The 26,491-nt window shown below is 58.4% G+C and overlaps 7 protein-coding genes across 7 annotated transcripts; 2 read left to right on the forward strand and 5 right to left on the reverse strand.

Moving 5' to 3' along the window:
* Positions 1-7,625: 7,625 nt before the first annotated feature.
* THITE_2112124 (uncharacterized protein) lies at positions 7,626-9,432 on the forward strand. Its single transcript, XM_003651564.1, has one exon. It carries the CDS (start codon positions 7,881-7,883, stop codon positions 9,390-9,392), a length of 1,512 nt encoding a protein of 503 aa, XP_003651612.1. The 5' UTR covers positions 7,626-7,880; the 3' UTR covers positions 9,393-9,432.
* A 1,409-nt stretch (positions 9,433-10,841) lies between these two features.
* Positions 10,842-13,814, reverse strand: THITE_2112125 (uncharacterized protein). Its single transcript, XM_003651565.1, has one exon. It carries the CDS (start codon positions 13,764-13,766, stop codon positions 11,058-11,060), a length of 2,709 nt encoding a protein of 902 aa, XP_003651613.1. The 5' UTR covers positions 13,767-13,814; the 3' UTR covers positions 10,842-11,057.
* A 1,297-nt stretch (positions 13,815-15,111) lies between these two features.
* On the reverse strand, positions 15,112-17,388 carry THITE_2112126 (uncharacterized protein). The gene is made up of 2 exons (XM_003651566.1): positions 16,233-17,388; positions 15,112-16,150 (listed from the first exon to the last, which is right to left on the reverse strand). Exons 1-2 carry the CDS (start codon positions 17,184-17,186, stop codon positions 15,182-15,184), a joined length of 1,923 nt encoding a protein of 640 aa, XP_003651614.1. The 5' UTR covers positions 17,187-17,388; the 3' UTR covers positions 15,112-15,181.
* Positions 17,389-17,888: 500 nt separating this feature from the next.
* Positions 17,889-18,398, reverse strand: THITE_2112128 (uncharacterized protein). Its single transcript, XM_003651567.1, has one exon. It carries the CDS (start codon positions 18,103-18,105, stop codon positions 17,920-17,922), a length of 186 nt encoding a protein of 61 aa, XP_003651615.1. The 5' UTR covers positions 18,106-18,398; the 3' UTR covers positions 17,889-17,919.
* Positions 18,399-19,044: 646 nt separating this feature from the next.
* Positions 19,045-20,135, reverse strand: THITE_2076497 (uncharacterized protein). Its single transcript, XM_003651568.1, has 3 exons — positions 19,881-20,135; positions 19,594-19,803; positions 19,045-19,525 (listed from the first exon to the last, which is right to left on the reverse strand). Exons 1-3 carry the CDS (start codon positions 20,115-20,117, stop codon positions 19,094-19,096), a joined length of 879 nt encoding a protein of 292 aa, XP_003651616.1. The 5' UTR covers positions 20,118-20,135; the 3' UTR covers positions 19,045-19,093.
* A 389-nt stretch (positions 20,136-20,524) lies between these two features.
* THITE_2112132 (uncharacterized protein) lies at positions 20,525-22,633 on the forward strand. The gene is made up of 2 exons (XM_003651569.1): positions 20,525-21,611; positions 21,675-22,633. Exons 1-2 carry the CDS (start codon positions 20,723-20,725, stop codon positions 22,373-22,375), a joined length of 1,590 nt encoding a protein of 529 aa, XP_003651617.1. The 5' UTR covers positions 20,525-20,722; the 3' UTR covers positions 22,376-22,633.
* An 873-nt stretch (positions 22,634-23,506) lies between these two features.
* THITE_2112133 (uncharacterized protein) lies at positions 23,507-24,511 on the reverse strand. The gene has a single exon (XM_003651570.1). The coding sequence runs from the start codon at positions 24,274-24,276 to the stop codon at positions 23,713-23,715; it is 564 nt and encodes a 187-aa protein (XP_003651618.1). The 5' UTR covers positions 24,277-24,511; the 3' UTR covers positions 23,507-23,712.
* Between the last annotated feature and the right edge of the window lie 1,980 nt (positions 24,512-26,491).

Here is a 26,491-nt window from a genome sequence, read left to right on the forward strand (position 1 = left end):
GCGGCCAAGCTCCGACCAGCAGCACTCACCGCCACCTCAGCACCACGACAGGCTCTGCCGTGCTGCGTAAAACGAGGGAATGTGGAAGGAGACGACCTGGCAGCAGGCGCAGGGCATGCTCGGGTTCCAATGGCTCAAAACGAGTGTTCAATCGGCCGAAGCTCAACAGGTTTGCTGGGAGCTGTTGAATTTTGAAGCGATTGGCGACTTTGGATCAGCTCAGTCCAGGTCCAGGGCCTTCAGGAGGAACGCGATAGCGTTAACTAATGTTAGCAGAGGTGCAGCCTGGCAGGGTAAGGCGCTAACTGGCGCTAGCGTGTGCACGGGCCCACACTGATTCTCCCTGAAGCTGCTCGGTTGATGAGTGGCTTCAGGATCCCCCGACAACGAGACTGGGGGTTTGATCAAGGGAGGCAGCACAAGGAAGGGAAACAGTTGCACCGAGATCTCGGACTACCACTTGGTGGTGAGATCGGATTTACAGGCAGATTTTTGGTATGGTAGCATCCATGGATGCGCTGTTTCGATGCAGGGGGACTTGGATCCCAGAAGATATGCAAGTCCGGGCCTCACCGATACTGCTGCAAGTATAGTGTATGCTAGGGTTGTGGGACGCACGGGGACCAACAAGAAGGACGCAGACTGGGTAATAATAAGCGTGCTAAATCAGACTGACGATGTTGGTATCGCAGATGCAAGTCCCTCCTACAGGTACGATTTGCCGTGTCTCTGTCCATTGCTGATGAGTGGACCAGAAGCAGCTCACTCCCTAACTCACCTGCCCCAGCTCACCGAGCCGAGCTCTTCACCGTCACCTCTGACACCACAGGTCGATCCGTCTTGGCCAACCGCTCACCTTCACCTATCCCGCCTCTCTTGTAGAGTTCCTGCTTGCGCCGCACCGCCATCGAAAGGGAGGCGAGGCCCATCCTTCAGCGGCAAAGCGAGGAGGTTGGGCCATTGATGAGAGCTTGGCGGAGGGGAGCTCTGAGTTGGCAGTACATGAAGTGACGAAACAATGGGTCCTCGCTAGCCAATCACAAGTCAGCTTCCCCAGCCAAGTGATCCCAATAGGGCGGTTCAGACTGGGGTTTCCACACCACCTCGACCCTACCCCCTGGTCGTCATTGTTGCCCTCTTTTCGACTTATTTAAATCCACTGCCGAGATTTTTTATTTCCACTACCCACCAGGGACGGTCCGTGCGCTCCCCCCAAAACGGTCGTCGTTAAAGAGGTCCCGCCAAGACTAATTTCGGAACCTACCGTTTACAATTATTTACAAATCGCCAAGGCCACGATGACTTCAAGCAACATCAACAACGAACAATCGCAAAGACTCGTCGCAGCAACTTTACAAAACCTCAACTAAATCGAAAAAAAGGAAACCGAGATAACCCGCACCCTAACCTCAAACCCTATCCTAACTATAACCCGAACCCTAACTAGCGGGGGGCTAGCGCCGCCCCCTGTACCCCCGGCGAACTAACCGCTTGGCGATAGTGTAAACGCCTTGGCGATCGGGTTTATGTAAAAACGTTGTAAAAACATTGCCGACAATTGGCCGAAATTAGTCTTGGCGGGACCTCTTTAACGTCCACCCCCAAAACTTGGCAGCGAGTCTCACCATGCTCCCTAGCTAACAAATGACAAAGCCGCTTATCGATAAGATTGCTTATCGATAAGGCTAGGTCACGTGACTTGCCGACTTGAAGGCTGGGGCTCGTTGTAGGCGGTCAAGGCTAGCAGTATTTGAGTTGGTTCAACTTAGGTACATAGCACATTTTTGAGTGTTTAGCCATCTCTGCGTTAGGTTCCATTCCCTCAAATCTGCCTTTGCTAGCCTCTTCAGCAACACGAGCAACATCGTCGATTTGCAGTGGTTCCTGTGGCGACGTAGTCGCAAAGGAGCGTGGTGAGACTCGCTGCTCAGTGTTGGGGGGAGTGCACGGACCGTCCCTCGTGGGTAGTGAAAATAAAAAATCTGGGTAGTGGATTTAAATATTCCGTAAGTCGCCCTCTTTTCGATGGCCAGGAGAGTGGGTGCCCGATTCGAAGCAACTTTCCTTTCTGGCCCAACTGCTGCATGCAGGCCTCAGCACGTGGGACTGACGCAGAACACAGCCGTCCAACTGTAGGACACAAGGAAGCACTGCAGCTCAGATTGGCTTCGTGACCCCGTGATGACAATGCGATGCGTCTGTTGCTGTCCTGCAAAAATCCCGATTGCCTGACGGATATCTCAGCCGGAAACAAACCATCTGGCGACAAGCCGGAAGCACGGGATGGCGGCTCGGCCCCGATCGGCAAAAGGGCCGGGCAGTCAAGGGCAGCGGAAACCGACCAATCACCGGCCGTAGACAACGTTTCGTCAAAATAAGCTCACCCTCAGAGCGTGGTAACCCTTGGAAGTGCCAAGGGGCAAAGCCAGAGGATACGGATACACTCCGTGTTGTCGGTCCTTTTTGGCGTTGTCTAAGTCCTCATTGCCTCATTGACTGGAAATTCCGCCTCTAAGGTACAATGATGGAAACCTGCAAAACAGCACATTTCGCTGGTAGTTAATCGTCCCAGAATACCAGACGGAATCCAGAAAGATACCCACAGTAGCTGTCGTATCGGAACAGCGACGCAACAAGGAGGCAAGACAACCAACCGGCCCAGGCCTGACCTGAGCTTCCGGGAAACTGGAAAGGTCGCTGTGTGACGACAATGGGCGCACATCTCCCTTCAAACACAGCGCCTCGGGAGTTGCGGCTGTGAAAAAAAGGCGCCGGCCGCTCCTATCCTCCCTTCCCAACTCAGGATCCGGTGCCGCCGCATTCTGCTATAGGACAGCATGATGGGGGAAGCGAGCGATGGAGCCGGAAATTGCGCCCGACGCCGACAGACACTCAAACTCTCACTTAAGCGTGCAAAGGAAAGAAGTCAATGCTGTTGATAACAATCTCCAAGGCAATTATACCTTTCCGCAACCCCCTGTCACGGCGAGGCTGCAAGCCTAGTCCTCAGGGCAACGCTTTACCGAGAAAAGACTGGGCACTCCTCATTGTCACACTTGTTCCCCCTTAACAAGGCCTCAGATCGCGAGATTACACCCTGTATCTAGCTCGACAACTCGAGAAGATCCCACAAGGCCCTGAGAGGCCGCTTCTCCTTCTTCGATGGCTGCGCTGTCCCCAGCTCGAAGGGGGTAGGCAGGACAGAGACCCTTCTTCACGGCGCTCGGAAGCTGTTCCATCCTCTTCCATCCACCCCATTATCCGGCAACATCTGCCGAGGACCCTACATTTTCTCCCTAGCTCCCAGTCCTCCCTAGAATACCCTCACAGGCGCGAGCCTTCCCACCCAGCCAGGGGGGCAAGAAATCAACCTTGGGGAAACCGGGGTGATACGTTACGGCAGGGATGGCGGTCCCTGAACTTCCCCAACTGAGCTCGACACTTCCAAACCCCTCGAGGATCTAATGGTGTGGCATCTGTCCCCCCCGACAACTCTCTGTCCAACATTGAAGACGAGGGCGCCGGGCAACTGGCGATCTCCATCTTCTTATTTCCCTCTTCAACCGTGATGGATTTCTCCTGTCCATTTCCTGCGAGACGCTCCAGCGCGACGATTCCCTTACCACAAGGGAGAAAACCGGCTTCTCGACACACACCAACCCGGCAGGCAAAGCACGCAAAACCACCTTGTGAGGTGGATCTGGCGGGATCAACGTCATGCAGAGGGTACCGAGTGTTCGGTAGCCATCATTCAGCTGGCCGTCTTTCCTTCTCGTGCTGGCCCCGGTGCTCCGAGGTTTCAGGGTGCGCGAAAGAGATCTGTCACGGGGGGCTTGGAACTGGAGCGACAAAGAGCAAGTTGATCGCGGCTGCAAGTGGCTCGCTGATAGGATAAGCAGGTAGGGGTGGTTGATCTTTGGCAGCCCTTTTTTCACAGTGTGATATACCCCTTGTGGATATGGGCAGGAGTCCACGTCCAGTTTCGATGTCCTGCAGTTCGACGGGTGGTGGTGTAAACGGAAACATTAAAATGACGGCCAGGCGCTTGAGATCTTCCAAGCAGAGTGGGAGACATACATGCAGGTACATGTGCGATCACTTACCTTCTAGGAGGAACAATACATATCGACCGGCGAGTCTTCACACATCTGTCCGTCATGCATACGATCCGGATATTGGGGTCTACAGGCTGCCGATACCCGACACACCTGTGGAACCATGTGGCTTTCACAGAGGAAGACTAGGCCGCCTCCTCAAGTCCCTCCTACCGTTGCTCTCAGCCTTTGATGCGGGGGGGCCTTTGCCACGACTGGCATGCGGCGCTCTAATCCTCAGCTGCGCTGTAGATCTGCACATCTGCTGACCGGCCCGCGCCGCAGCTTTTTCTCCGTTTGCCCACAGTTTTCAAAAACCATTGAACCCCGGGCTTCAACGGCTACACAAACGACGCGATCGAGGCGAACCCGACCGTGATCGCAGCGACAGCGCGTGGCTCAGGACAAAGACGTCGCCAGCTAGAACGTATCCAAGGCGAGATATGTATGTACATACCCCACCTTGGTGTCCGTTCGCAAGCAGGCAGATGCTTGTGCGGTTCGTACTTGGCACCTAGGTAGGGCCGAACGAGAGCCTGGTGGGCTTACATAGCACACGACAGGGGATCCAAGACGAATTCATTGCTCATGGGTGACTCTTCGCGGCTGTAGCGGCTTCGCTGCTCAGCTGTGGAACGCAACTGGCACGGCACCTCCGACGGAAAACGGATGGCTGACCGGTCACGGGACTGGTGGCGCTCTAATGTCGGGTTCTCTTACGGACATCCGTGGGCAAGACGGGAGGTTGGAAGGAAAGGTAGGTATGTAAGGTTGGTGGTATGTGGTGTATGTACGAGGGGCAGGACGGGAGACAGACGCGCCGCCATGCCGCCGCGGGGCTGAGGGCGGAGCCGAAGGAGGGTGAGTCGTCCGGGGAACAGTACCCGGCGCCCGTTCGATACGTATCTGTTTTAACTTCTGGCCGGCTTGGTGAATCAGGACACCCGCGAAAGAGACGCCGGTGACTGGACCTCGCATAAGCAGTGTAGGTGCGAGGCGGAAGCTTTTTAGAGCCTCGCAGGCTGCCCTGGTGGAACAGGCGAGCTCTGTAGCATCGAGAACGCCGGACAGCTCGACCAAGCGAACAGTTTCAGATGCTCCGTCCTGTGAGCGGTAGCTACCAACGGAGTCGTTTGGAGGAGTTCACGACCTTCGGAGGAAGGCCAGAGGAAAAGGTGACGCAAAGCGCGGGAGGGGCGTTGCTTTTCCCGGACACGCCAGCAGTTGCCGGGTGCCACGGAAAGTTGCCGGGTGCCACGGAAAGTTGCCGGGTGCCGCGGAATTTCGAGGCTTGGGCTAGCTGGGCAGGGTTCGGGACGGGGGTCTCGATGGGTGAGCGGGCGGCTTCCTCGTCCATCCAGCGCAAATCGTACAACTCCATCAGACAGTACGCTGAAAGGTAGGGCTGTTTTTGAGTATTCGTAGGGATGTCCGGGGTGATTTTGGTTGTGTCATAGCCGACACTGTGGCGTATCTGGCTGCTCTGACCTCATATTGGCTGGTTTGCCCTCAGGTCGCGGTGTTGCTGTGCGTCTCTGGGCTGCAGTGCGACTTGCATTAGTTCCAAGCATCCAAAAGCAAGACACAAAACGAGGGAGGGAAGGTTGAATCTTGCAGCGGGGTAAGCCTACTGCGGAAGGCGTGATGGGACTCGGGGCGGGTAACAGAACCTGGCAGCTCGAGCAATTGATGCCGATTGCTGGTCTGGGAAACGACGATTGCAATCACTGCCCGAATCGGGGTCTGTGATTGCGGACACTCACCAGAAGCGGATCGCGACAGAGACAAGCCGACGCAGTTCCGGCAATTGCAACCCGGATCCGGGAACCTGATCTCGGAGTCGAAGCTTGGCCGGGGCAACAGCCGCAACACGCAGCTCGGGGATCCACTTGATCGTTCCGAAACGGCGTCCAGGGGTGGGGTAGCACACGCACAAACCGCCGAGCGGCCGAAGCCTGCTTCTTTCCCAAGTTGGCAAGAGCGAGGCCTGTGATTGTTGGGCTCGGCTGCTCTTCTTGCAGGCAGCCGCGCTTCGCTCCTGCCAACAAAACGGAAATCGCATCTTCCCGTTGGCTGAAAACTCTGTCAAGCAAGCAGCAGCGACCGTGACAGCAATGAACAAACAGTGCCTCCTCCGTAAGGAGCTTGCATGGAGAGTCTCCACCACTAGGCCTGGCTGCGGCGTTTTCTGCGTTCTTCTCTCAAAGACAAGCTCCCCGACAATCGCCAGCAGCAGCAGCAGCAGCAGCAGTGGTAACAGCAGCAGTACACTACACTAGTGTAGGTAGCATCATGCACCTGGTTCAACGGCTTTTCTGATCCCCTCGTCCCAGCCATACACAACGCTGTCATGGCTGTTTCACGGCGCCGGCGACTTCCGATTGGCGAACACGCTCTCGGTTCTTGGCTCAGAATCTTGGCTGCGGCCCGGGAGATCGGCGACTGTGGAGCGGAGGCGAGGGAGCAACAACAGCCGGCAAGCAAGGGCGTCTTTGCAAAGGTAGGATACTGCTGGCACTGTGTACGGCATTTGCTCACTTCGACTGCACTGCAAGGATGTGTGTTGCACTTGGCAACTGACAAATCGGGAGCCCTTGAATCCCGATGTGCAATGATTTCGTCTTCGGCCTGTCGGTGGCATCGGAACGTGCCCCCTCAACAACTCTCTGCACTCCTCCCTCTGTCAACGGCCTGCTGTTGACCGCTTATCTAACTCACTGAACAAACAGCAGCCACAGCGAGTGATGCATCGATGCTCATCTCGCTGTCTGTCTGGGAGCTTGGTGTCAAGCGATCATCTCTCTCACTGCTTGCGAAAGAAACAAGGGCGAGCCCCTGACCTACTGCGGCCCCTTGCCTGACGGATCGTCTCTTTGCGTCCTGGCATCGGGTACCGTCACCAGCTGTCAGTCGAGAATGACACGAGCAAGCGCGACTCTCCTCTTACTATTCCATCTGCGCTGTCTCCAGTTTGTCTCCGAGACTGCGGTGGGCGGGGCACTTTATGATCCCGACATCCGACGCCGCGCCCGCCTCGATCAGGAACGCTCCGGTATCTTCCGCGCATCTTGGAGGTTGCTTTTGCGGTCACGTCTTTTCGCAATCCGCGATACGTCATATTGCCATCGGCTGTGGACTTTACACGGTATTCCGTACTCAGTCTCCACTGAGTCCGAGCGCACCTACGACGCGGTCTGACGTCCTGATGTAGCTGCCGCATTCCGCTGGGCGGCCGGTTCGCACAGTCCGCCCCTCCAGTACCTGCTTTCCCACGCATTGCGATGGATCGGCGTACGCAGCGATGGGGTGCGGAGGGTGACGGCACTGTCACGGGCTGGCGGGCTGTGTTGAACTACCTGTACCTACTTGAACCCCCTTGCTCAATGCCCACCTCACGCTGGCACTGGCATTTTCCTCCGCAGGAGTTGCCCATCGAGGCATTCCTCGATCCCTTATCCCCATAACTATCCCTCGATTTTTGTTTATCTCTTCCCCTCTGATCGTCGATCTCTCCAGTGGCGCCCTGTCAAGCCCCGCGGGTTCGCCTCCCGCATGTGCTTGGAGACACGATGCACGCGACCGCATATAACATCTGATCCCCTGCTCCACAATCACTGTTCACGCCGGTTTGCGAGGTCTACCAGTTCTGCTCCCATTCTGTCCCCTGGTTCTTCTTTCGTTTCTTTCAATTTGGCCGTCAGTGCAGCCACAGCCATCCAAGCAAGCCTGCGGCTCTTCTAGATCGTCGTCCGACAGCACTCCCTGGCGCTGGATGCTTCCGTCAACATGTGGTCGATGAAACGGTCACGGGCGAACGGTCACGTCGAGATTTCAGAGCATACCGAAATCCGCCGCAAGCCCATGCCTTCTTCCAACCAGCAGGTTGCCAACTTCTCCTATCCCCGCACTGACTTCGTTCACCTCTACCGAAGAGACGACCCAGTCGTGCGGGATTCACTAGGATCCGAGTCCTCGCCGCCGCCGATGGTGGAGGACCATGGGTCGGATCTCTCTGCTGAGGACGATTGCCAGTATCGAGTCGCGGGCTCCGAGTTGTGGGACTCCTGGCCTGCTCGGGAGCACAAGGGCAAGAAAATAGACTACCCGGCCTTCATCAAGTCTCCTACCGATGTTCGGGACGACCGATCACACCGAGAGCCTGCAAAGAGCCAACGAACACCACCGACGACGCGTGGCCCAGCACTGAGCTCAGGAAGCCAGAGCAGCCAAGTGCTCTCTCGACCAGCAGACGTGCAAGGGCCGGAGCCTCAACCCTCCGCTCCAAAGCCCCCGCCAAAAGTGACCTATTCTCTCTTTCCTCCGGCGGAAATCCACCCGAAGCACGCTCCGGTCCCCCTTCAGCCACCTTCGGGTACGCGGTCAATGGGTCTGGAACCCTCGCCGCGCTCTCTCCCGTCTACCCAAAAAATGCGGAACGCCGCCGCGGACGGTAAAGGACGCGTGACATCCGCCTACAGACCAGGCTCGTCGAGAGCGACAACACCTATTTCGGTCCATGGTAGTTCCATCACCGCAGGCTCGTCGTTGCTTCTGCGAAGTCCCGGACCAACGCCTCCAGCTTCTCCCTCCGATGTTCGAGGCTCTTCCGAAGTTCCAAACTACCCTTCCGCAAGAGCAGAGAAAAGCTCAACTTCGAACTCAAACCAGCGCAATTTTTCCTTGTCCAAAATCACGACTCGGTCCTCGCCATCCCTGGCGAATCTCGCCAAGGCACATCACCAAGCGTCAAAAACCGGCCACCATCACAAGCCGGTGACCCCAGCAGATCTTTATGACCGCCCCCTCCCACCGCTGCCCACCGAGCGCCCCGAAACTCCTCCACAGGTCTCCGTCTTCGAAACAGACACGGACGACGAAGCCGACGAAGACGACGGCCGGCCAACCAGCGAGGCCAAGAAGTTCGCCCGCCGCCTGATGCACGGCCTCGTCCACCATCACCTCCATCATCACCACGACAACGAAAAGCGCGACAAAGGCACCGCGCCGGACCACAAGCGCAGCATCAGCGACGACGGCCCGTCTGGCTCCAAGGAGGGCGGCGGCGGCGGTAGAATGGGCATCTCGCGCACGTTCAACGCCGCGGCGCGGTACAGACATAGCGGTGGTACCGCTGACGCGGCCGGCCCGCCGAGGGCTGCCGTGAGCATGGACCTGCCCCGGGACAGCGGGCATCGGCAGTACCAGCAAATGGCAGATGAGGGGGAGAAGGGGGGCAGGTTCTGGAGTGGGCGGGCCAGTAATGAGCTTTTAGGGAGGATCTGGAAGCGACGCTGTTGATCTGGCGGCTTGCTCACTTCTTTTCTTTTCTTCTTCTTCTTCCCTTTTTTATATCTTTTTTTCTCGCTTCTACGTCTTTGCTCAGCTTTGCTGGCTGTTTTCCATTTCAATTTCCTTTCCATTTCTATCCCTCTTCTTCTTCTTAGCTTCCGTTCTGTTTTGCTGTGCCGGTTGTTGCGCTCCTGCCGGAGTGGGAGCGAACTTTTTTTCTTTTTTCTTTTTTTTTTTTTTCTCTCTCTTCCGAAGGATGGGCACTGGGAAAGTTGCCAGAAGACCTTCAACCATCCATCTCTGCGAGGATGTTTCTTTTGTCTTCTCTCTGCTGCGGGCGGGCTTACGTGCGACCTGGGACGACGGGTGGATGGCTACAAAGCATGATTATGACGGAATGAGCTTGTCATTGGCATGACGATTATGGCTACCTACGGGTATTTGGGGTTTATGTCTTCTACACGGACACGGGCGGGCTATCTTGTTTTCATTGCTCCAGAGCTTCGGGTTTGGCACTGGGCTATGAGGCCGGTATAATGGGTTATGGGCGGATGTGGTCTGCTATGTTGACTGTTTTGGAATCAGGAATGGCGTTGTAGACATGGGTTGTTGGTGCTGGAATCGGAAAATGGGCTTCTGTAAACTGGAGTTGGTAAGCTGGTCCTGCACTGAGCAGGTCCTGGGAAAGAGCTTTCGGGGCGACCCGTTGGTGGCCTGCAATCCTCTGGCCTCAAAATCGGCGTCTGTTTTTTTGTTTATTATTTTCCGTTTTGCTGTTTTAGACACTTGTTTTGTTCATGCTGTTGTGTGTTGTGTGTTGTGTGAGCACTTTCACATGTGTGTCTGTTTACTTACCAGCTGTTTGGTTTCGCCTGAGGCGCGTCGGCATGCAGTTGGCAGTCGTTGTCTCAAGTTTTGGCTCGCAGTCACAAATGTATTCCGTAAAGAGGTACCTGAGTGATGGCGGGGGCTTACATTAGAGCTCAAGGGAGACAAGCAAGGGAGGGGTGGCATTTCACATGACATGCCTGCATATGTGTATGCATGTAGACCTGACGCAGTGATACCATGTGGGCAAGGAGGCGGGATCGGCAAGCCCGTGATAGAGAGACAGTACGTCTGTACAAAATACTCTGTACCTACCTAGGTGCACAGGAGGAGAAGTGAACATTTGAAGTCGGTGTCTGGTTGTATCTGACCTCAGCACGCGCATCAAGGGTGTTGTTGAAGTCCACTCGCTCATATGTCTATCATGTCATACTCTCATGCAGTATTCAGCTTCAGCCAAGCCTCAACCACCAAGCCAACAACAATTTATGTATCTCCATGCCACTGCCTGCTATGCACATATACCACCCAGGATAGACATTAAAGCTCTAGAAACCCGCTCGTGGCCGCATAAAGCATCAAACCATGACCCGTAAGCTCTTCAACAGCGTATCTCATAACCTCGTTCAAACTCCAAGTCCCAGGTAATCAACCAGTGAACTCGCCATCGCCATGCATTGAGAAGTGAGAAAGAAACCACCAGAAATGCATAACACCGCCAGGCCATGCACAACATCATAACGTCATTCCACCAACCATTCCTCCCCTTACCCATTTCCCTCCCTCGCCATTAAAGAAAAAAAAAAAAAAAAAAAAATAAGTCACAGCCAGCCCTGAAAGGAACCCTCACAACAACGCCACCCTCCTGATCTGACTCTTCCTCACCCGCCGCTTCTCGGTAAACCGCTTCACCCGGCGCACAGCCAGCTCCTCACCAGCACCACCAGTAGCAGCAGCCTCACCGCCCACGTTCCCCGGCCCACTACCACCACTAAACACCCACCAACTCTCTCCTTGCGCGCGGCCGCCGCCGGCGCCCGCCAGCCCCATCTTGCCCACCATCTCGTCCCTGCTGACGCAGCGCTTGAACGCGGGCTCGTCGCGCAGGTCGGCGGCGACAAGGTAGCCGACGATCTCGGCGAGGCAGGTCACGGCGTGGGGCATGCGCAGGTTGGCGCGGGCGGGGAGGAGGGAGGCGAGCGCGCCGAGGTAGAGGAGCAGCAGGGCGAGGAGGATGGCGTAGGCTGGTGTGTTGGGGTAGATGAGCACTTCTCCGTATGACTGTGTGCTTTCTGAAGAAGAGGAGGTGTTCGTCAGGGCCATGAAGGCGCCGCCGGCGAGGACGGGGATGAGGACGAAGAGGGTGGAGAGCAGGGACAGGACGGCGACGCGCCAGTGGCGGTTGCGCAGGGCGTGCAGGGTACACTGAATCGGCGCGCAGGCGGCGTAGTCGGCGAGGATGGAGCGGTGCGCGGGAGCGCCGCGGGGCTGCGAGAGGGCCGCCCAGGGCTGGAGCACGCGCAGGTGGGTGTCGAGCGGCTGGAAGGCGAGGAAGACCAGGGTGCCGAGCAGCGACGGGAGGAAGCTGTAGAGGAAGTCGGCCGAGGAGAAGGCACCGGGTTGGGGATCGGCTTTGAGATCGGGCGGGAAGCCCTTGGCGATGCGGGTGGAGGGAAGGAAGGAGACGATGAAGATCGCCAGGAGGAGGATGAATGCGGTGACGGTGAACCAGAGGAGCTGGCTGCTGCGCAGGCACCAAGGGAGGTAGCGGTGCCGAGCGGGGGTGGATGTGCGAGAGGCTTCGATGTCGTGGTTCTCGTCCGGGTCGGTGCCGAACAAGCCGCCTGTCTGCTTCTCGTCGTGTCGTTGCATGGGCTGCCCTGATGCAAGGTCCGGAATGGGGATGAGGTTGGCCTCATCCATGGGGCTGCCGAGCGTGTGCCAGAAGCCGTGCCGGCCATCCTTCCATGTCCAGTAGCACAGCCTGTCGCCAACGCGGCGGCGCAGGGCGAACCGGATCCCGTCCCTGGTACGCGCTAGCTGGGTCATTCGGTAGTCTCCGGCGGTGTTGGTCTCGGAGACGAGGGCGGCAATGTCGGCGAGCGATCTGGGGTCCCAGATGAGCCCGGTACTCTCCAGCGTGGCCCAGTACCGCCAGACGATGACAGTGGAAACCAAAAGCGCCAGGTACAGCGCCACGAGCGTCCACGCGACGCCCTGGACCGTAGCCCACGTCCATGTCTGGTCGACCAGAATGACGGTGAACACCGAGCTCTGCAGCGGAATGGTGAAATTCATCAGCCAGGTAACCAGAGTGGGCACCCAGACATTCCACGGCCCGACCAGGTGCGGCCAGAGGAAGGAAGGATACAGCTCCTGAAACAGGGCGCCTTCCCGCTCCTCGGGCACGCTCGACGCCAGCCGAACGAAGGGCAGGATGCGAAACATGGTCTTCGCGATGTACTGCGCGTAGAGCAGCACGACTGCGCCTATCAGCGACGGGAAGATCCGGAAGAGGAAGTAGCGCCCGCCGTAGAGGGTGGCCCATGCCAGCAGGCCATGGTGCAGCTGCGAGTATACGGCGCTCAAGATGAGAGCGGCGATCAGTAGAACGCACAGAGCCATGAAGCCGAACAGGGCGGGAGGCCGCAACGGCCAGGGCCTGAAGCTCAGCGGTGGTAGCTCAGGCGCGCGGGCGAGGAGCTCGTCCGTTTCTACGGGTCGCCACTCGTGCGGCTGGGGAGGGCGCGACCCCTTCTTGAGCAGGGTGTCGGCGAGAGATTGGGCGGATTCCCGGGGGCCGGGGATGAATGGCCTCAGTGGCTGTTGGAGCGGCGGGTCTGGCAGCGCAGTCTCGGCGGGAGGGTGGGCAGCTGGAGGATGGGCTGGAGCAGGAACCGCTACGGGAGGGCGTTGCTGTGCTGGTTCAGACTGGTAGGATCGTGGTGGATGTTGTTGATATTGTTGTGGTTGCTGTTGCTGTCCCGAACCAAACACCGGACCCAACGAGGAGGTGCCGGAAGGGGCAGCAGTCGAGTAACCCGTGTCCCGGTCGCGGGTGAGGGCTTCGACGGCATAGTGAATGAACGGCGTGTTGTCGACGCCCGGGGTAATGACGCCGTCGAGCCTGGCCAGCTCGTCCCGGAAGTCGGTGAGCATGGCGGCGTTCAAGGACGCCTCCCAGGCGGGCTGCTGGTAGGAGTCCACAGGAGGAGGGAAGTCAGGGACGCGGCGGTAGGGGCCCTCAACGATGACGGGCGGCCCGTACGACGGGGCGACGGCGGGCGGGCCAAAGACTCCGCCTGGTCCGCCCAGGTCCGGCTCTGAAAGGGTAGGGGTGGTGGCTGGTGATACGGGGTCGGGCGCAGCGGGGGGAAAGCCCGGAGTGTATCTGTAATGGGGCGCCGTAGGAGGAGGAGGATGCGCCGTGGAATCAAGCTCTTGTTCTGACGAGAGAGCGGGCAGACCAAGTCTTAGCTCCGCTGGATGTTGCAGAAGCGGACGGGCTTGCTCCACATGTTCGTCGTTGAAGCTGCGAGCGTCCGGGGCGTTCATGCTGGGACCTGGATGCCCTCCACAAACGATTGACGCAGGCAACCACTGGCAGCAGCAGCAGCAGCAGCCAGCGCAGGAACCACACAGCAAGCAGGAATTGCCTGGCCAATTGTCCATACAGAGCTCGAAAATGCAGGAAGATGGTGCATGGATGATGCAGGAAAAAGGTTTTTCATCAGAGAGCGAAATAATGACCGTCAGATATGAGAGGTTGGGCAGGCTCATCATCCATGACCGTGGGTTGGCATTGAGCAGGTGGTTGGTGGTTGGGCACACCAGCCACCGCCTTTCGCCGTTTTGCGACCATCATCACATCACCTTGCCCGCTGGCGAAAACGCACGCGACAGGCCCGAAAATAATAAAACGATCATTCATTCCTGTCGCGAGCTGTGACTGTCTCTGGTCAGCTGCATTTGCAGTCCGCTCACGTTGGTTATCCGGGTTCCACGTCAGCCAGATTACAAGAGAGTCCAAGGAACGGAACGAGGGGCGGTGACAGCACCGAGCGGACAGCTGCCCAAAGCAGACAAAAGGTGGGGTGGGTGCCTAGAAGCTTTGACCACCGCCAGGTCAAACTGAACCCTGCTGCCTTGAGCCGCCATTGACTGGGTGGACGTTAAAGAGGTCCCGCCAAGACTAATTTCGGCCAATTGTCGGCTATGTTTTTACAACGTTATTACGTAGCCACTATCGCCAAGGCGTTTGCTCTATCGCCAAGGGTTAGTTCGCCGGGGGTGCGGGGGGGCGGCGCCAGCCCCCCGCTGGTTAGGGTCTAGGTTAAGGTTAGGATGTGGGTTATAGTTAGGGTACGGGTTATCTTCGTTTTCTTTTTTTTCGATTTGGTTGAGTTTTCGTAAAGTTGTTGCGATGAGTCTTTGCGATTGTTCGTTGTTGATGTTGCTCGAAGTCGTCGTGGCCTGCCGATTTGTAATTACTTGTACGCGGCAGTCTCCGAAATTAGTCTTGGCGGGACCTCTTTAACGACGACCCCTTGAGCCGCCACTGACTGAACGGAATAGTGTACGCGACGGATAACGTTGCCGCATCGTGGACCCACAACTCACAACCCGCTGCGACAAACCAACCGTTTCCAGGTTCTGTATAGCTGCAGCGCCGCTCATGCCCGGCGATTATCAACTCTCAGAAGACACTTAGAAGGGGTTGAGATTCGGATCCAAGACGTAGACTTTGGAATATTCTTCTATTCTATCTTGTCCCCCAACAAGACAGCGCTACAGAGTACTTCTAGTAGCTACCTAGCTAGCAGGCTATAGTTCTGAATACCGACACAAATTCACCACGTTGAGGCCCGCCAAAACGGATTACAGCCTGTGCTCACACAGCATCCGTAATCCGCTACCAACTGAGCCACACGCCCCGAGGTAGAGATAGAGGAGAGAGAGGATGGGGAGGGTTAGTACTCCACCACCTTAATCCTCCGGCTGACCTCCTCGCCCAGCTCCTCGGTCGTGACCAGCCCCATCGCGACGCAGTCGCCCAGGAAGAAATACGCCCTGTCCTGCGCATACGCGAGATAATCGAACTCCTCGGCCTCCTCCTGCTGCTGTTGCTGCTGCTGCTGCTGCTGCTGCTGCTGCTGCTGCTGCTGGCGCTCTGCTTCCTCCTCCGCCCCAATCGCCCCATCCACAACACCACCACCATCACCGCCCATACCGGCTACACCAGCGTTGGCATCAGACGCCTCCGAAAGAGCAGCAACGTCGGCCTCTTCTTCCTCCACCGCGGTGATCTTGGCCTGCACGATGCCCCAGGCGACCCACTGGGCCGAGTTGGCCGTGCGCCACAGCCGGGTCTCCTCGAGCAGCTCGCGCACGCGCCGCTCGGCCTCCTCCTCGCGCTTGCGCTCCTCCTCCTTCCACCCGCCCGGCGGCACCCGCGCGTCCAGCATGAACTCGCCGATCGAGCTCGACGACGGCGTCGCGCGCAGCCCCGCCGCCCCGGCCGCCGCCGCCTCCCCGCTGAGCCCACCATTCGTGAGAAGACCACCACCACTACCACCACCACCACCACCACTGCTACTACTACCGGACGGCCCCTCGCCCCTGACGGGCGTCACGGACAGCGACGGCGACGGGTTGGAGTCCGGGTAGGGCAGCTGGGGGCGGTGGTCGACGTAGGCCTTGACGAAGCTGCGCTGCTGGTCCGGGGTCGGGTAGAGCGCGTGGTCGCAGGCGTAGGGGCGGACGGGGTCGTGGTAGTTGTAGGTCCACTCGGAGAAGTGGTTGGCGAACTCGAGGCCCGGCAGGTTCGCGGCGGCGTACTCGAAGTCGATGACCACGAGCTGCTTGTGCTCGTTGGCCGGCTGCAGGAGCGGGGACTTCTGGTCGTCCGGTCGCATGCGGAGGATGTTGCCGTATTGGGTCTGCGTGGTGGGGTTAGTGGTTTTGTCGTGTTGAATGAGGAGCCAGGAGGAACATGGCAGGTAGGTAAGTAACTGGGCTTACATCGCTGTGGGCAAAGACGAGCTTGTCGCGGATGTTCTTGGCGTTCCCGTAGTACGCTTCCAAGTGCTTGCGATACTTGTCTACAAGGGCCTTGAACACCGGCCATTGCACGCCGCAAACAAAACCTCGCGTTTTCCAGACGCCGCCTGGCAGGCGGTGAGTCTGCGCCCCAGACAGGATCTGCTTATCGAGGTACAGAACCGTCTTCTCGACCTGACTCAGCCACCTGTCCCAGTTCTTCCATACGCCGGGCCCCTGGTCCCTCTCCTCCTCGAGTAGTTCGATGCCGTCATGCAGCTCGCGCATGCGCTTGGCGATCTGCCTAGATGTCTCTGGCTCCCGCATGCTGGCCGGCGTCAGCGCGGTGGCGTTCAAGTACTGCTCGAACCGGCCGTTGAGGAAGGTCCCCAGTAACCGGGGGCCGATCTTTTTCCTAGCCAGCCGCTTGAGCACGCCCAGCTCGTTCTCTCGGTCGATTAGATGCTCCACCTGGGGCCCGTATATTCTCAGCAGCACCTTGGTCGGCTGCTTCTTGCCGGGTTCGCGGGGCAACAGGGCTTCTGATGGGGGTGACACCACGTAGACGGCGTTGGTCAGGGCCCCGCTCAAGCGCTCGACCGAGATGCTGTCGCCGCTATCCAGCGGCACGCGCCTCCAGCCCTTGAGGCGCAACGTGTGCGCCAGCCGGATTATCTCGTTTTTGAACGTGAGCCAATTGTCTTCCTTGCGGCTAGATGCAGAAACGGAACTGTCCGAAGCGGCCTGCCCGCCAGTGTAGGCAAGCGTCTTGGAATTGTCGAGAAAAGCGTCGCAGCTTGGAACTAACACGTCGCCGTCGTACCACTCGGTGTCTGACGAAGCCGGACGGGCGAGAGTTTTGCTCGATCTCTTGCGGAGCTTCCGTCCAAGACGAGGACTGGCTGACGGCGCGGAACTCAATCCCAAGGCCGCCATATTGTCGTCAAGGATCCTCTGCAGTCTGTCGAGGGACACTTCGCTCGAATCGGACTTCAAGGAATTGGTACGGGGTCTGCCGGCCGCGGGGACGGAAATGCCGGCATGGACAGCAGTAGACATCTTTGGCAGCCCGTGCTTCTTGGACTTTCTACGCTCCTTCTTAACCTTTTCCCGTTGGAGCCAGTCCGCGACCTGTGCCAAAAGCCGCTCGGTAACCAAGTCCAGCCTGTGTCGATGGTGAGCGTGAGGCTGTTGACTCTGGGCTTCTGCGGTGGCAAACGAGGGGGCTGTTGCCGAATCAAAGGTGCCACCCTCCGTGCTGACCTGACTGAGAGTGGATGACCGCGAAGGAGTGTTGGACAAAGGCGGCCGTCCGCTAAGCCGCTTGGCGACGCCGGCGGAGAACTGCTTCTTGGATTGCAAGTCCTCCAGGGATGCCGACTCGGGCTCGGCAATTTGTACTGCTGTCGTGGGTTAACACGCGACCTTTTTGGCAAGATTAAGATCAATGGGCACGAGACGAGGAGGGCTAGCAGATCGAGGGGTAGGGCAAGGAGCTGGCGGCCATGAAGCCGGCACAACGTTACCGAGGTTGTGTGCAGTGGCACATCACAGTTCATATGCTGTACACACACATACATGAAGCACATGATGCTCGTGTACATACCTACATCATCACTGTGCATCTCGAGTGGCACTGGACGGGAACAGACCTCGGCAGGCAAGACAATCATGGCCGCAGAGTAGGCAGGCGAGCTATGGGGAAACAGGTGCGGGAAGGGAGAGACAGGGACAGGCAGTAGTAAGACAAACCTTTCATGGAGGCGCCGAGCGGAGGGGTCCGGGGACTCTCCCCGTCGGCCTTCAGGGCAGAGCGCCTCGGCTGGGCCGAATTGCCCGGGGGCGGAGCAGACATGATGGCGTCGATAGCGGCGTCTCACTTGTGGCACTCGAAGAGAGTTTCTTTCAGATGCGCGTCCACAGAAAGCGGGGGTCGATGATAACTTGATGCCTCCAGATAAGGTCAGGCGGACGGCTAGATTAGGCCCCAGCCTCAGCCACGGTTTCCCAGTTGGGTACCGATCCACGTGATGCAGTTCCGCCAGTCGCAGCAAGGGGTTGACGCTACTGCCGCTCGGATGTACAAAATCGGTGTTGGTGTGAGATGCGCGCCCGATAGCTGTCAGTTTGGTGACAGGAAGGGTGCCTTTCACGTGCGGAAGGTTGAAGGAGAGAAAATTCGATAGGGTCCGTCGAGTTTGTTAACTCGAAAAGGCAGGTAACTCTCGGCTACGTGTACAATGCACCTTCTCCAGAATTCCAAAACATAGCGAGGTACTTTTTGACAATTGAAATTTGGCAGTAGACCAAAGTACTACGCTAGAATTTAGAATGCTCTGCGAAGTAGGGTGGAGAGAAGGTCGCAAGCTTGGTGGGGATGAAAGTTGAACAGTTTGTGCTGGGTTGGGTTGCATCAGGCTCTTGGAGTGGGTCGCCGAGCCAAGGGTCTGGATTGGCCCGTGCATCTCCCATGACGTAGCGGGCTCTGCAACCCTGGCTCAATCCCTCGCGGTGTTGCGATGGGCGACCCTGATTCCTGGAACTGCACGAGTTCCGCGTTCCGTCAACGCCAAAACCTCTGGTATTAATCCATATCTACTACACTCACGAGATGCTATCTGTTCAGACCAAAGATGGAAGCCGCAGGGGAGACCCGCAGAGGAGACCCGCAGAGGAGACGACGGCACGGCACCAACTCGTGGAACCATGTTCAGACAGCTGCGATTTACTGAGCATCGGATCGATCTATCAGTCAGCCAGCGGAGATACGGTACATTTCTTTTACAGGTTAACTTTACACACGGGGCAGATGCATACGGCATGCTACTGAACCCCTCAGCCCCTCAGCTAGTCTTCAAGACCCCCTTCCAGTCCTTCATGTGGTCCAGGATCACCTTGGCACCCTGCTCAGGCGAGTGCTGCCGCCCCAGCGCCTCGACAAAGTCCCCCTCGGGATCCATCAGATAGAAGTAAATGCTGTGGTCGACCAGGTAGTCTTGGCCCGGCTTCACGTCGGACGGCGTGCTGAAGTAGACACGGTACGCCTTGCACATGGCCTTGATCTGCTCGTACGTGCCAGTCAGGCCGACGAACTTGGGGTGGAACTCGACCAGATACTCCTTCAGCTCCTTGGGGCCGTCGCGCGCCGGGTCGCATGTGACGAACACGGGCGTCAAGGCCCCGGGGCGCTGCGCCTCGACCAGATCGAACATCCTCGCCATCTTGTCCAGCTCCTCAGGGCAAATGTCCGGGCAGTGCGTGAAGCCGAAGTAGACCTGGCGCACAGCGAGTCAGCAAACACGACCCAACCCATCCATATACCATCAACTTAGCCGGCACGTACGAGAGAGTACCGCCCCTTCAGGTCCTGATCCGAGACCTTGTTGCCGTACTGGTCGATCAGCTCGAACGGGCCGCCGACTTTGGGCTTGCCGACGCCCTTGGTCGACTCGGCTATCCTCTTCCGCCTCATTCGCTCCTTCTCCGACTCAAAATACCACACCAGGCCGGCGGCCGTGATGACGAAGAGAAGACCGGCCTTCCACGAGAAGGGCTGCAAAACCAGACGTCAGCAGCTGGACCCCAGACTACGCCACTACTACCCGGGTCGGATCAGCGCGCTGCACATACCCCTGACCTGTACCGGCTCTTCGCCTCCTCGACCGTCTTGAACTTGAAGCGCCGCTGCACCAACGGCTGGCAGGGCGGGGACTGGAAACTCGAGGGGCGCGGTGCGCTCGGTCGCTTAGCCTGCGCGATGCGGGCCGTCGAGAGCAATCGCGTGAATCGCGTACATTGTGGAGATGCCGTCGCCCTCGGCAGGGCGTTGACGACGGCGCGGGCCGTCGTGGCTGGTGGTGGTGCCATGGCGTTGGCGGACACGGGTGGGTGGACGTGTCGGAGTATCAGGCAGGCTGGGCCGGAAGTCGTCCGATTTCTTGTTTCCTTGATTCGGCCCCTCGAGAAGAAGAGGGTTAGGGTTATAGGACACAGCTCCTCCACTTATGCACGAATCCGGTGGTTGTTGTCAAACCAGTATGTTCCCAGCGCCATTGTCCCATCGTACTGTGGCAACGTACTCGTTGGAAAGGATCAGGCAAGCAAATCAAGTAGTACAGAAGTACTGCATAGGGAAAGACTGCGGCCTGGGTGTGTGTAGTGTGTAGATTATTGACCATAACCCGATTATCAGTTGATGTTCGCTTAAGTGCATGCGAAGGGTAGAGATGCCAGGGTGGGGCCATCCTCGCCAGTGCAAGGACGCAGAAACCAAGGTAAGTAATGTTAGTGAGGTATGCCTCTATTCATCTCACAGAAAGTGGTCATTGGTATCGCCAGTGCTCGCTGCTTCACATGAAACGAACACGCCAAAATCGCAGATTCACGGCAAAGCTGCTAAACTTGCCATGCAAGTGCATTGGCCCTGTCCCGGTCTCCAAATCGCACGGATGAGTGCCGAGAAATGAGACACGATGAACTTCTCAACGTCGTTCTTCGCGCCGGACTTGGCACCTGCCGACGACAGCAGCCACCCGGAGCAGGACCGCCAGCAACAACAGCAGGGACCAACCAAACGTGCCATGGACCGAGCAAGCAACGATGCGCATCCAATCGCCAGCGACCCAGTCGACCATGAACTGACTGGCGACGGCAGCGCTGTGGGCAAGAACAGGAGTTCTAATTCTACCGACCCCGCGCCCAAAATGCCCGCTCCTAAGAAGAAGAAGAGCACTGCAGCGGCCGCCAAGGGTCCCGCGAAACGCGCCCGTCCCGGGGCTGCTCGCGTCGGCGGCCCAAAGAAAGCCAGGGGCGGCGGCGCGAAGAAGGCCAAGACAGGCGCGCCGGATGCCTCCTCCAACCAGCCCGGCGCTGCTGATGCGGACGGCGACGGCGGCAACTCTAGCGAGTCGGACAACGGGCCCTACTGCCTCTGCCGCGGGCCCGACGACCACCGCTTTATGATCGCCTGCGACCGCTGCGAGGACTGGTTCCACGGCGAGTGCATCGGCATGGACAAGCACACCGGCGAGAACCTGGTGCAGAAGTACATCTGCCCGAACTGCACCGACGGCGGCCGCTACACGACCCGCTACAAGAAGATGTGCTCGCTCGCCGGCTGCAACAACGCGGCCCGCATCTACGACTCTTCTCGGCCCAGCATCTTCTGCTCGTCCGAGCACTGCCAGGCCTGGTGGGAGCAGCTGATCGGGACGTTGCCCAAATCGAAAAGCGCCGAGGACTTCGACCGGCTCACCCAGGAGGAGTTCATGGGCCTGCTCGATGCGCCTTCTGCACCTGCGTCATCGGACGACGCGGAAAACCTACCCAACGCCCCCTGGAAGCTGGGAAAGACCCCCTTCGGTATGATCCCCCCTCCCCCGCTGTACCCAATCCCCCGACTTTCCTCGCTTACCCATATTGTAGAAATCCCCCCCGACTTCTGGGACCAGCCCGCCTCCGCGGCCGCGCTCACCGAGGAGGAGCGCACGCTCCTCACGACGTCGGCGGCCACGCGCTACCAGCTCGGCGAGGAGATTGTGCTCTGCAAGAAGATGCTGCAGCTGATCGACATGGCGCTCAAGCAGCGCGAGGCCGCCATCGCGGCCGGCAAGGGCACGGCCAAGGACCTGTGCGGCTACGACACGCGCCTCGACACCGTCGGCGCGACCCACCAGTTCGCCCTCTTCCTGCAGTCCCCGCAGGGCGAAACCATCTTCAAAACCGGCCGGCTCGACAGCCTGCCCGACGGCACCACCATCTCTTCAGACCCAGCCAACAACAACAACAACAGCAACCCCAATCCCAATGAACCAACAACAACCGACCTGGACACCACCTCCTCCGCGCCCTTCCAAGGCATGTGCCTGCGGCGCAAGTGCAAGCCGCACAACGGGTGGAGCAGCATCCTGGCCAAGGGGGCGCGGCACGACATCAAGGAGCTGGCGGCGCAGGCCAAGGAGCTGCTGGACGCGGAGCAGCGCGTGCGCGACGGCGCCGCGGGCCGCTTCCGCCGGCGCCTGAAGGAGCGGAACCGCGTCATCGTGCTGGACGGGAGCGGCGGCAGCAGCAGCAGCAGCAGCAGCAGTGCGGCAGACGGGAGCAACGGTATGGAAATTAGGACGTAGTTTTAGACCGTCAGGGTGAGGGTAAGGAGAGGAAGGAGCTTTTGCTGTGTGGGTCGGCTGCACCCCGTCTGTCTCACCGGGGTGTCAGTTTGCGGTTCTAGAGTAGGAGCCTAGGTCCCGGTCCTGGTCCCGGTCCCGGTCCGGTTTCCGGGCAAGTCTGAGCTTGCTTGATATGGGAACCTGGAAGGCGGGTTGATGGTCGATAGATGAATGGGTGCTTAGCTTACTCCTGGGAGGAAGCGTCACGCAGTGGCTGATGCTCGATGCAGGAGCGCGGGCAGGGAAACAGAGCCAAACAGAGCCTTTGAATCGTTCTGTGTACGAACAAAACAACGACACCCAGGATGCCCAGACCGCATCAAGCCGGAGAAACGGATCCCGGTCATATTCCATTCGCGTCGTATTCGTTGAAGCTCTCTATGATACACTCGTGTCTAAGTACTTCAAACATCCGCCATGCCAATCCCACTATTCCCTCGTCATCAGGAGGCAAGGAAAGATCAGTGCACGCACTGGTTACCGCGGCAAAGAGCCGCGAGGACCTGCGTGGCAGAAGGAGCCAAGAAAGTAAGAGGCCATCTCGCAAAACGGAATGCATGAGGGACCATGGGTATAAGAGAAAAAACACAAGGGGCTCATGACGGCGTCCTCGTAGCAACGTGACATAAGTCGTGACCTGAGAGAGAGCAGAGGACCGCCTCCAGCTGGGAAGAAAACAGCGATATCAAGGAAATAGACCAGGATTGAAGCTGCTGGTATAAGAAGCACAGAGAAAAAAAAAAAAAAAAAAAAAAAAATAAAAAAGTCGATCAACCGAGAGCCGCGAGGCAAATTTTCCGTCTTGTTGCAGCCGTGAGGCATATCCGCTCTTGCGCAGACATCCTCCCCGATGTCCAGTGAACCTGCCCATCTCCAGCCCGTCATTATATATCCGATCTCTTCGTTGCGTCGTTTCCATGTTTCGTCCTGTTGTCCGGTCGAGGCGTTCGATGTCCCCGAGGCAGCGGTTCTGTGGGTTCCCGCTGAGGTCTGGGCACTGCGCGTAAATGATCAGAACCGCTACCCTCCTCCATCCACGCATGCTCCCTCCTGCGCATCAACGTCGGTCGTGTGACCGGGATGTTCTACCCATGCATAATAAGTGCTGCTTTTTCCTCCGTCGTCTACATGGCTGAGGCAGCCATGCTGGTTGTGCAACGTGCTCCATCCGCGAAGGCACAGCCTGGCCCCTTCCCCACACGCATTCATACATAAGACCACTGATGCAGCGCCTCATTCGTGCCATGATCCGGCAAATAGAAGTTTCCGGCCGATCGTCAGCGGCTCGGCGCACTCAATCAAGTCCGGCGTTTTCCCGAGCTGCTCGAATGTCCATGGCTGCGGTGTGATGAATGGCCGGGGCCGTGACCGTGCCGCTCTCTCCTCGACGAACTCCCACCTCCGGCTCGCTCCAGCTCGCGCTCCAGCTCCTCGGCCCTCTGGCGGAAACCGTGGACGATTTCACGAATGTGGCTGATGCGGTCAAAGTCAAGCTCGAGCTCGTCGATCTGTGCCATGATCTCGTGGTATCGCGCGATCTCGGCGTCGGCGTTGTCGATGAGGTTGCCGGCGCGGTCGTAGACGCTGAGAGTCACAATCTCCGATTGTTGCATCAGGTAGTCTAGCCGTTGCTGGATCGACTGCATGACTCGGTCAAAGTGGCGGCCCAGCGCAGTGAGCGAAGAGGTGTCCACCATCAGCAACCCCTGAGACGAAGCGCGGCTCGCTGCTCGCGAAGAAGTCGAGCCGCCTGCTGCCGCCACCGCCTGCTGGCCATGCCGCAGTAGTTGTATTTCATCTTCCGTCAATCCCAGCTGGGTGTCGGGCACCGCATTCGAGGCATCTTGCTGCTGCTGCGACATGACGGGCCGTCACACGAGAGGCCGCGGCTCCGATCCCGGCCGGCTGCACAGTGCTGCTGTGTAGCCTCGCGATACCGGTTCCGGTCAACGTCAAACAACGGGCTTCGGGCAAGCAGTTCCGATGTCGCCGGGCGAGCCCTGAAGGAGAGATCTCTAAAGTCGTGAAGGATGTTCACCCCGGCGCCTGCGGCGCACCGCTCCGGCTGTACCAGCACGACGTTCAACTCTATTGCAGCCCGGCCAGGGGCGCGGGGCACGGTGTCACGGCTGTGGGAGAACAAGACTGCGGGGTACGCTGCAGTGGCGGCACTCGAAAACCCGGGTTCCCGGTTGTTGGCGGAGGTGAATGCGACACCGAGAGCTCGAGCGTCGGCGACGTCTTGGGCACGTACGGCGTCATCGTTCCGCTGGTCGACCCGGTCACTGCGTCGATGCCATAACAGCTTAGCCGAAAGGCCAGCGCGGCGGTATGGTGCAACGTTCGAATACGAAGGGCAGCTGGTTCAAGGAGTGTGTTGGACGCCAGGACACGATCCTGTATCGGGTGCGAAACAGCGACTGCAGCGCTGCAGCGACTTGGGAGGCCCCCAACCAGCCTTCCTCCTCTTGCGCGCCACACCTCCGATGGAAACTGTTGAGTCGCCCCGGCGCTGTCGATAGTCTGGGTCGTCGCGAGTGCGCGCGAAAGCTGACTGGTAGATCTGTGCTAGGTTTTCTGTCGGGGCGCGAAGCATCGAGCGTTTCCGAGACAGAGCGGCGTTGCTGGAGCGTTGAGGTTACTCAAGGTTGGAGCTAAGGATGGATAGGTTGTCGGCTGGATTAACTATACCGCCTTTTCCCACGGGGGAAGCGCATCAGGTGATAACTAACGTCAGCGAACTGCTGGGCCACACCGGGTTTGGGACCGTGCAAGATCAACTCCCACAAAGAATGTGTGACCGGGCAGAGACAACAGAGACAGCGAGTTTCGTGAATATCGGAGCGAGTGTGTCGAAATATGGAACCGCAAAGCAGAGATCAGGTAAGTGAGTGAAGACTGCAAAGATCCGGAGACCGCGATCCAGCCAGGACGCACTTGTGGATCGGGAAAAAGCATGGGGCGATCTGAAAGTAGGTTCGTTTCCATTCTGCTGCAGAACTCGCATACCCCTGGACCGTCGCGTTGGGCCGTCGCCAGGGAGGAGCTTTGCCGTCGGCAGGCGTTTGCATCGAGGTGAGACAGGAACGTCCGCGTTTTGAGACCCGTTTTGTGACCCGAGTTGAGCACCTGATTCTTATCAATTGAAGACACGGATGGCGACGGTCAATGTATGAAAATCTCGAGTGACGCAAATTGCTTAGATTGCACTTCTCAGCCCTCATGTCGGCACTGGTCGCATGAGCTGCGGCCTCCAGGCTGCCTGAGGGTCGCTTGCCGCAGTGAAGCGAAGACGCCTGAGAAGCCGCGTGACGACACGATGGCCCCGGTCCGTATGCGCCTTGGTGCATGAACGAGCGGCGTAAGATTCACGGGTTGCTTGCCGAACAAAACGGACGCGGCTGTCTGCGATAGTCGATCGGCAGCCTTGGAGATTCTTCGCAATAACGCCTCACTGGGGTGATTCGAACCCCTGGTCAGTGTGCCCTCAGCGGCTCGCTCAGCCTCACCAATCGCTCTGGTGACGACGGCGAGGTGGCGTGACGCAGGACTACAATCGTGTCTGCACACAGTAAGGCTGGCAACTCGGGAGTTTCAGTCGTCATTAGTGTGGACTGCCACCCACTCACCATGAGCCCCTTTGGTTAAGGTATGCAAAGCAGCTTACACACCGTACTTGGGTAGGACGACGGTACTCGGCGTAACCCTGTTCGGTCTGTTGCGATAGGCACCAATTTGGCCGTTCCTTGGGGATGTCGGGAATCAGGAGGCTGGCTTGAAATGGACGCGGGTCGGAAGAGAGCTGCGCTGCCCGAAGACTTGAAAACTCGAGGCTAAACTCCTCCCGGTCCCGTGGAGATTGTGCCTTCCCGATCCTCCGGATTCTGCATAGCAGCGCCTGCCGTGAGTCCGTTGTCTGCTTCGTAGAGGTCACATTGCTCCTTCCGAATTCTGTCACTGTCACAATTAGCCCTGCCTCCCGGGCCAGTCCCTGACGGCCGAGGTGTCACGGTGGGTGGAAACTGCCGGGGCCATCCATGAGCCCGGGTTTCGACGATGGGCAGTGAAAGCAATTCT

This window comes from Thermothielavioides terrestris, chromosome 2, assembly GCF_000226115.1.
Source record: "Thermothielavioides terrestris NRRL 8126 chromosome 2, complete sequence".
Taxonomy (NCBI): domain Eukaryota; kingdom Fungi; phylum Ascomycota; class Sordariomycetes; order Sordariales; family Chaetomiaceae; genus Thermothielavioides; species Thermothielavioides terrestris.

What these genes read in the sequence shown, in the direction of transcription:
- THITE_2112124 (XM_003651564.1), top strand. Translation starts at nt 7,881, where the DNA reads ATGTGGTCGATGAAACGGTCACGGGCGAACGGTCACGTCGAGATTTCA.
- THITE_2112125 (XM_003651565.1), bottom strand. Translation starts at nt 13,766, where the DNA reads ATGAACGCCCCGGACGCTCGCAGCTTCAACGACGAACATGTGGAGCAA.
- THITE_2112126 (XM_003651566.1), bottom strand. Translation starts at nt 17,186, where the DNA reads ATGGCGGCCTTGGGATTGAGTTCCGCGCCGTCAGCCAGTCCTCGTCTT. An exon ending in TCGTCTTTGCCCACAGCGAT is followed by an intron (nt 16,151 to 16,232) that starts GTAAGCCCAGTT and finishes CCCACCACGCAG; the next exon opens with ACCCAATACGGCAACATCCT.
- THITE_2112128 (XM_003651567.1), bottom strand. Translation starts at nt 18,105, where the DNA reads ATGTCTGCTCCGCCCCCGGGCAATTCGGCCCAGCCGAGGCGCTCTGCC.
- THITE_2076497 (XM_003651568.1), bottom strand. Translation starts at nt 20,117, where the DNA reads ATGGCACCACCACCAGCCACGACGGCCCGCGCCGTCGTCAACGCCCTG. An exon ending in AGAGCCGGTACAGGTCAGGG is followed by an intron (nt 19,804 to 19,880) that starts GTATGTGCAGCG and finishes CTGGTTTTGCAG; the next exon opens with CCCTTCTCGTGGAAGGCCGG. An exon ending in TGAAGGGGCGGTACTCTCTC is followed by an intron (nt 19,526 to 19,593) that starts GTACGTGCCGGC and finishes GCTGTGCGCCAG; the next exon opens with GTCTACTTCGGCTTCACGCA.
- THITE_2112132 (XM_003651569.1), top strand. Translation starts at nt 20,723, where the DNA reads ATGAACTTCTCAACGTCGTTCTTCGCGCCGGACTTGGCACCTGCCGAC. An exon ending in GCTGGGAAAGACCCCCTTCG is followed by an intron (nt 21,612 to 21,674) that starts GTATGATCCCCC and finishes CCCATATTGTAG; the next exon opens with AAATCCCCCCCGACTTCTGG.
- THITE_2112133 (XM_003651570.1), bottom strand. Translation starts at nt 24,276, where the DNA reads ATGTCGCAGCAGCAGCAAGATGCCTCGAATGCGGTGCCCGACACCCAG.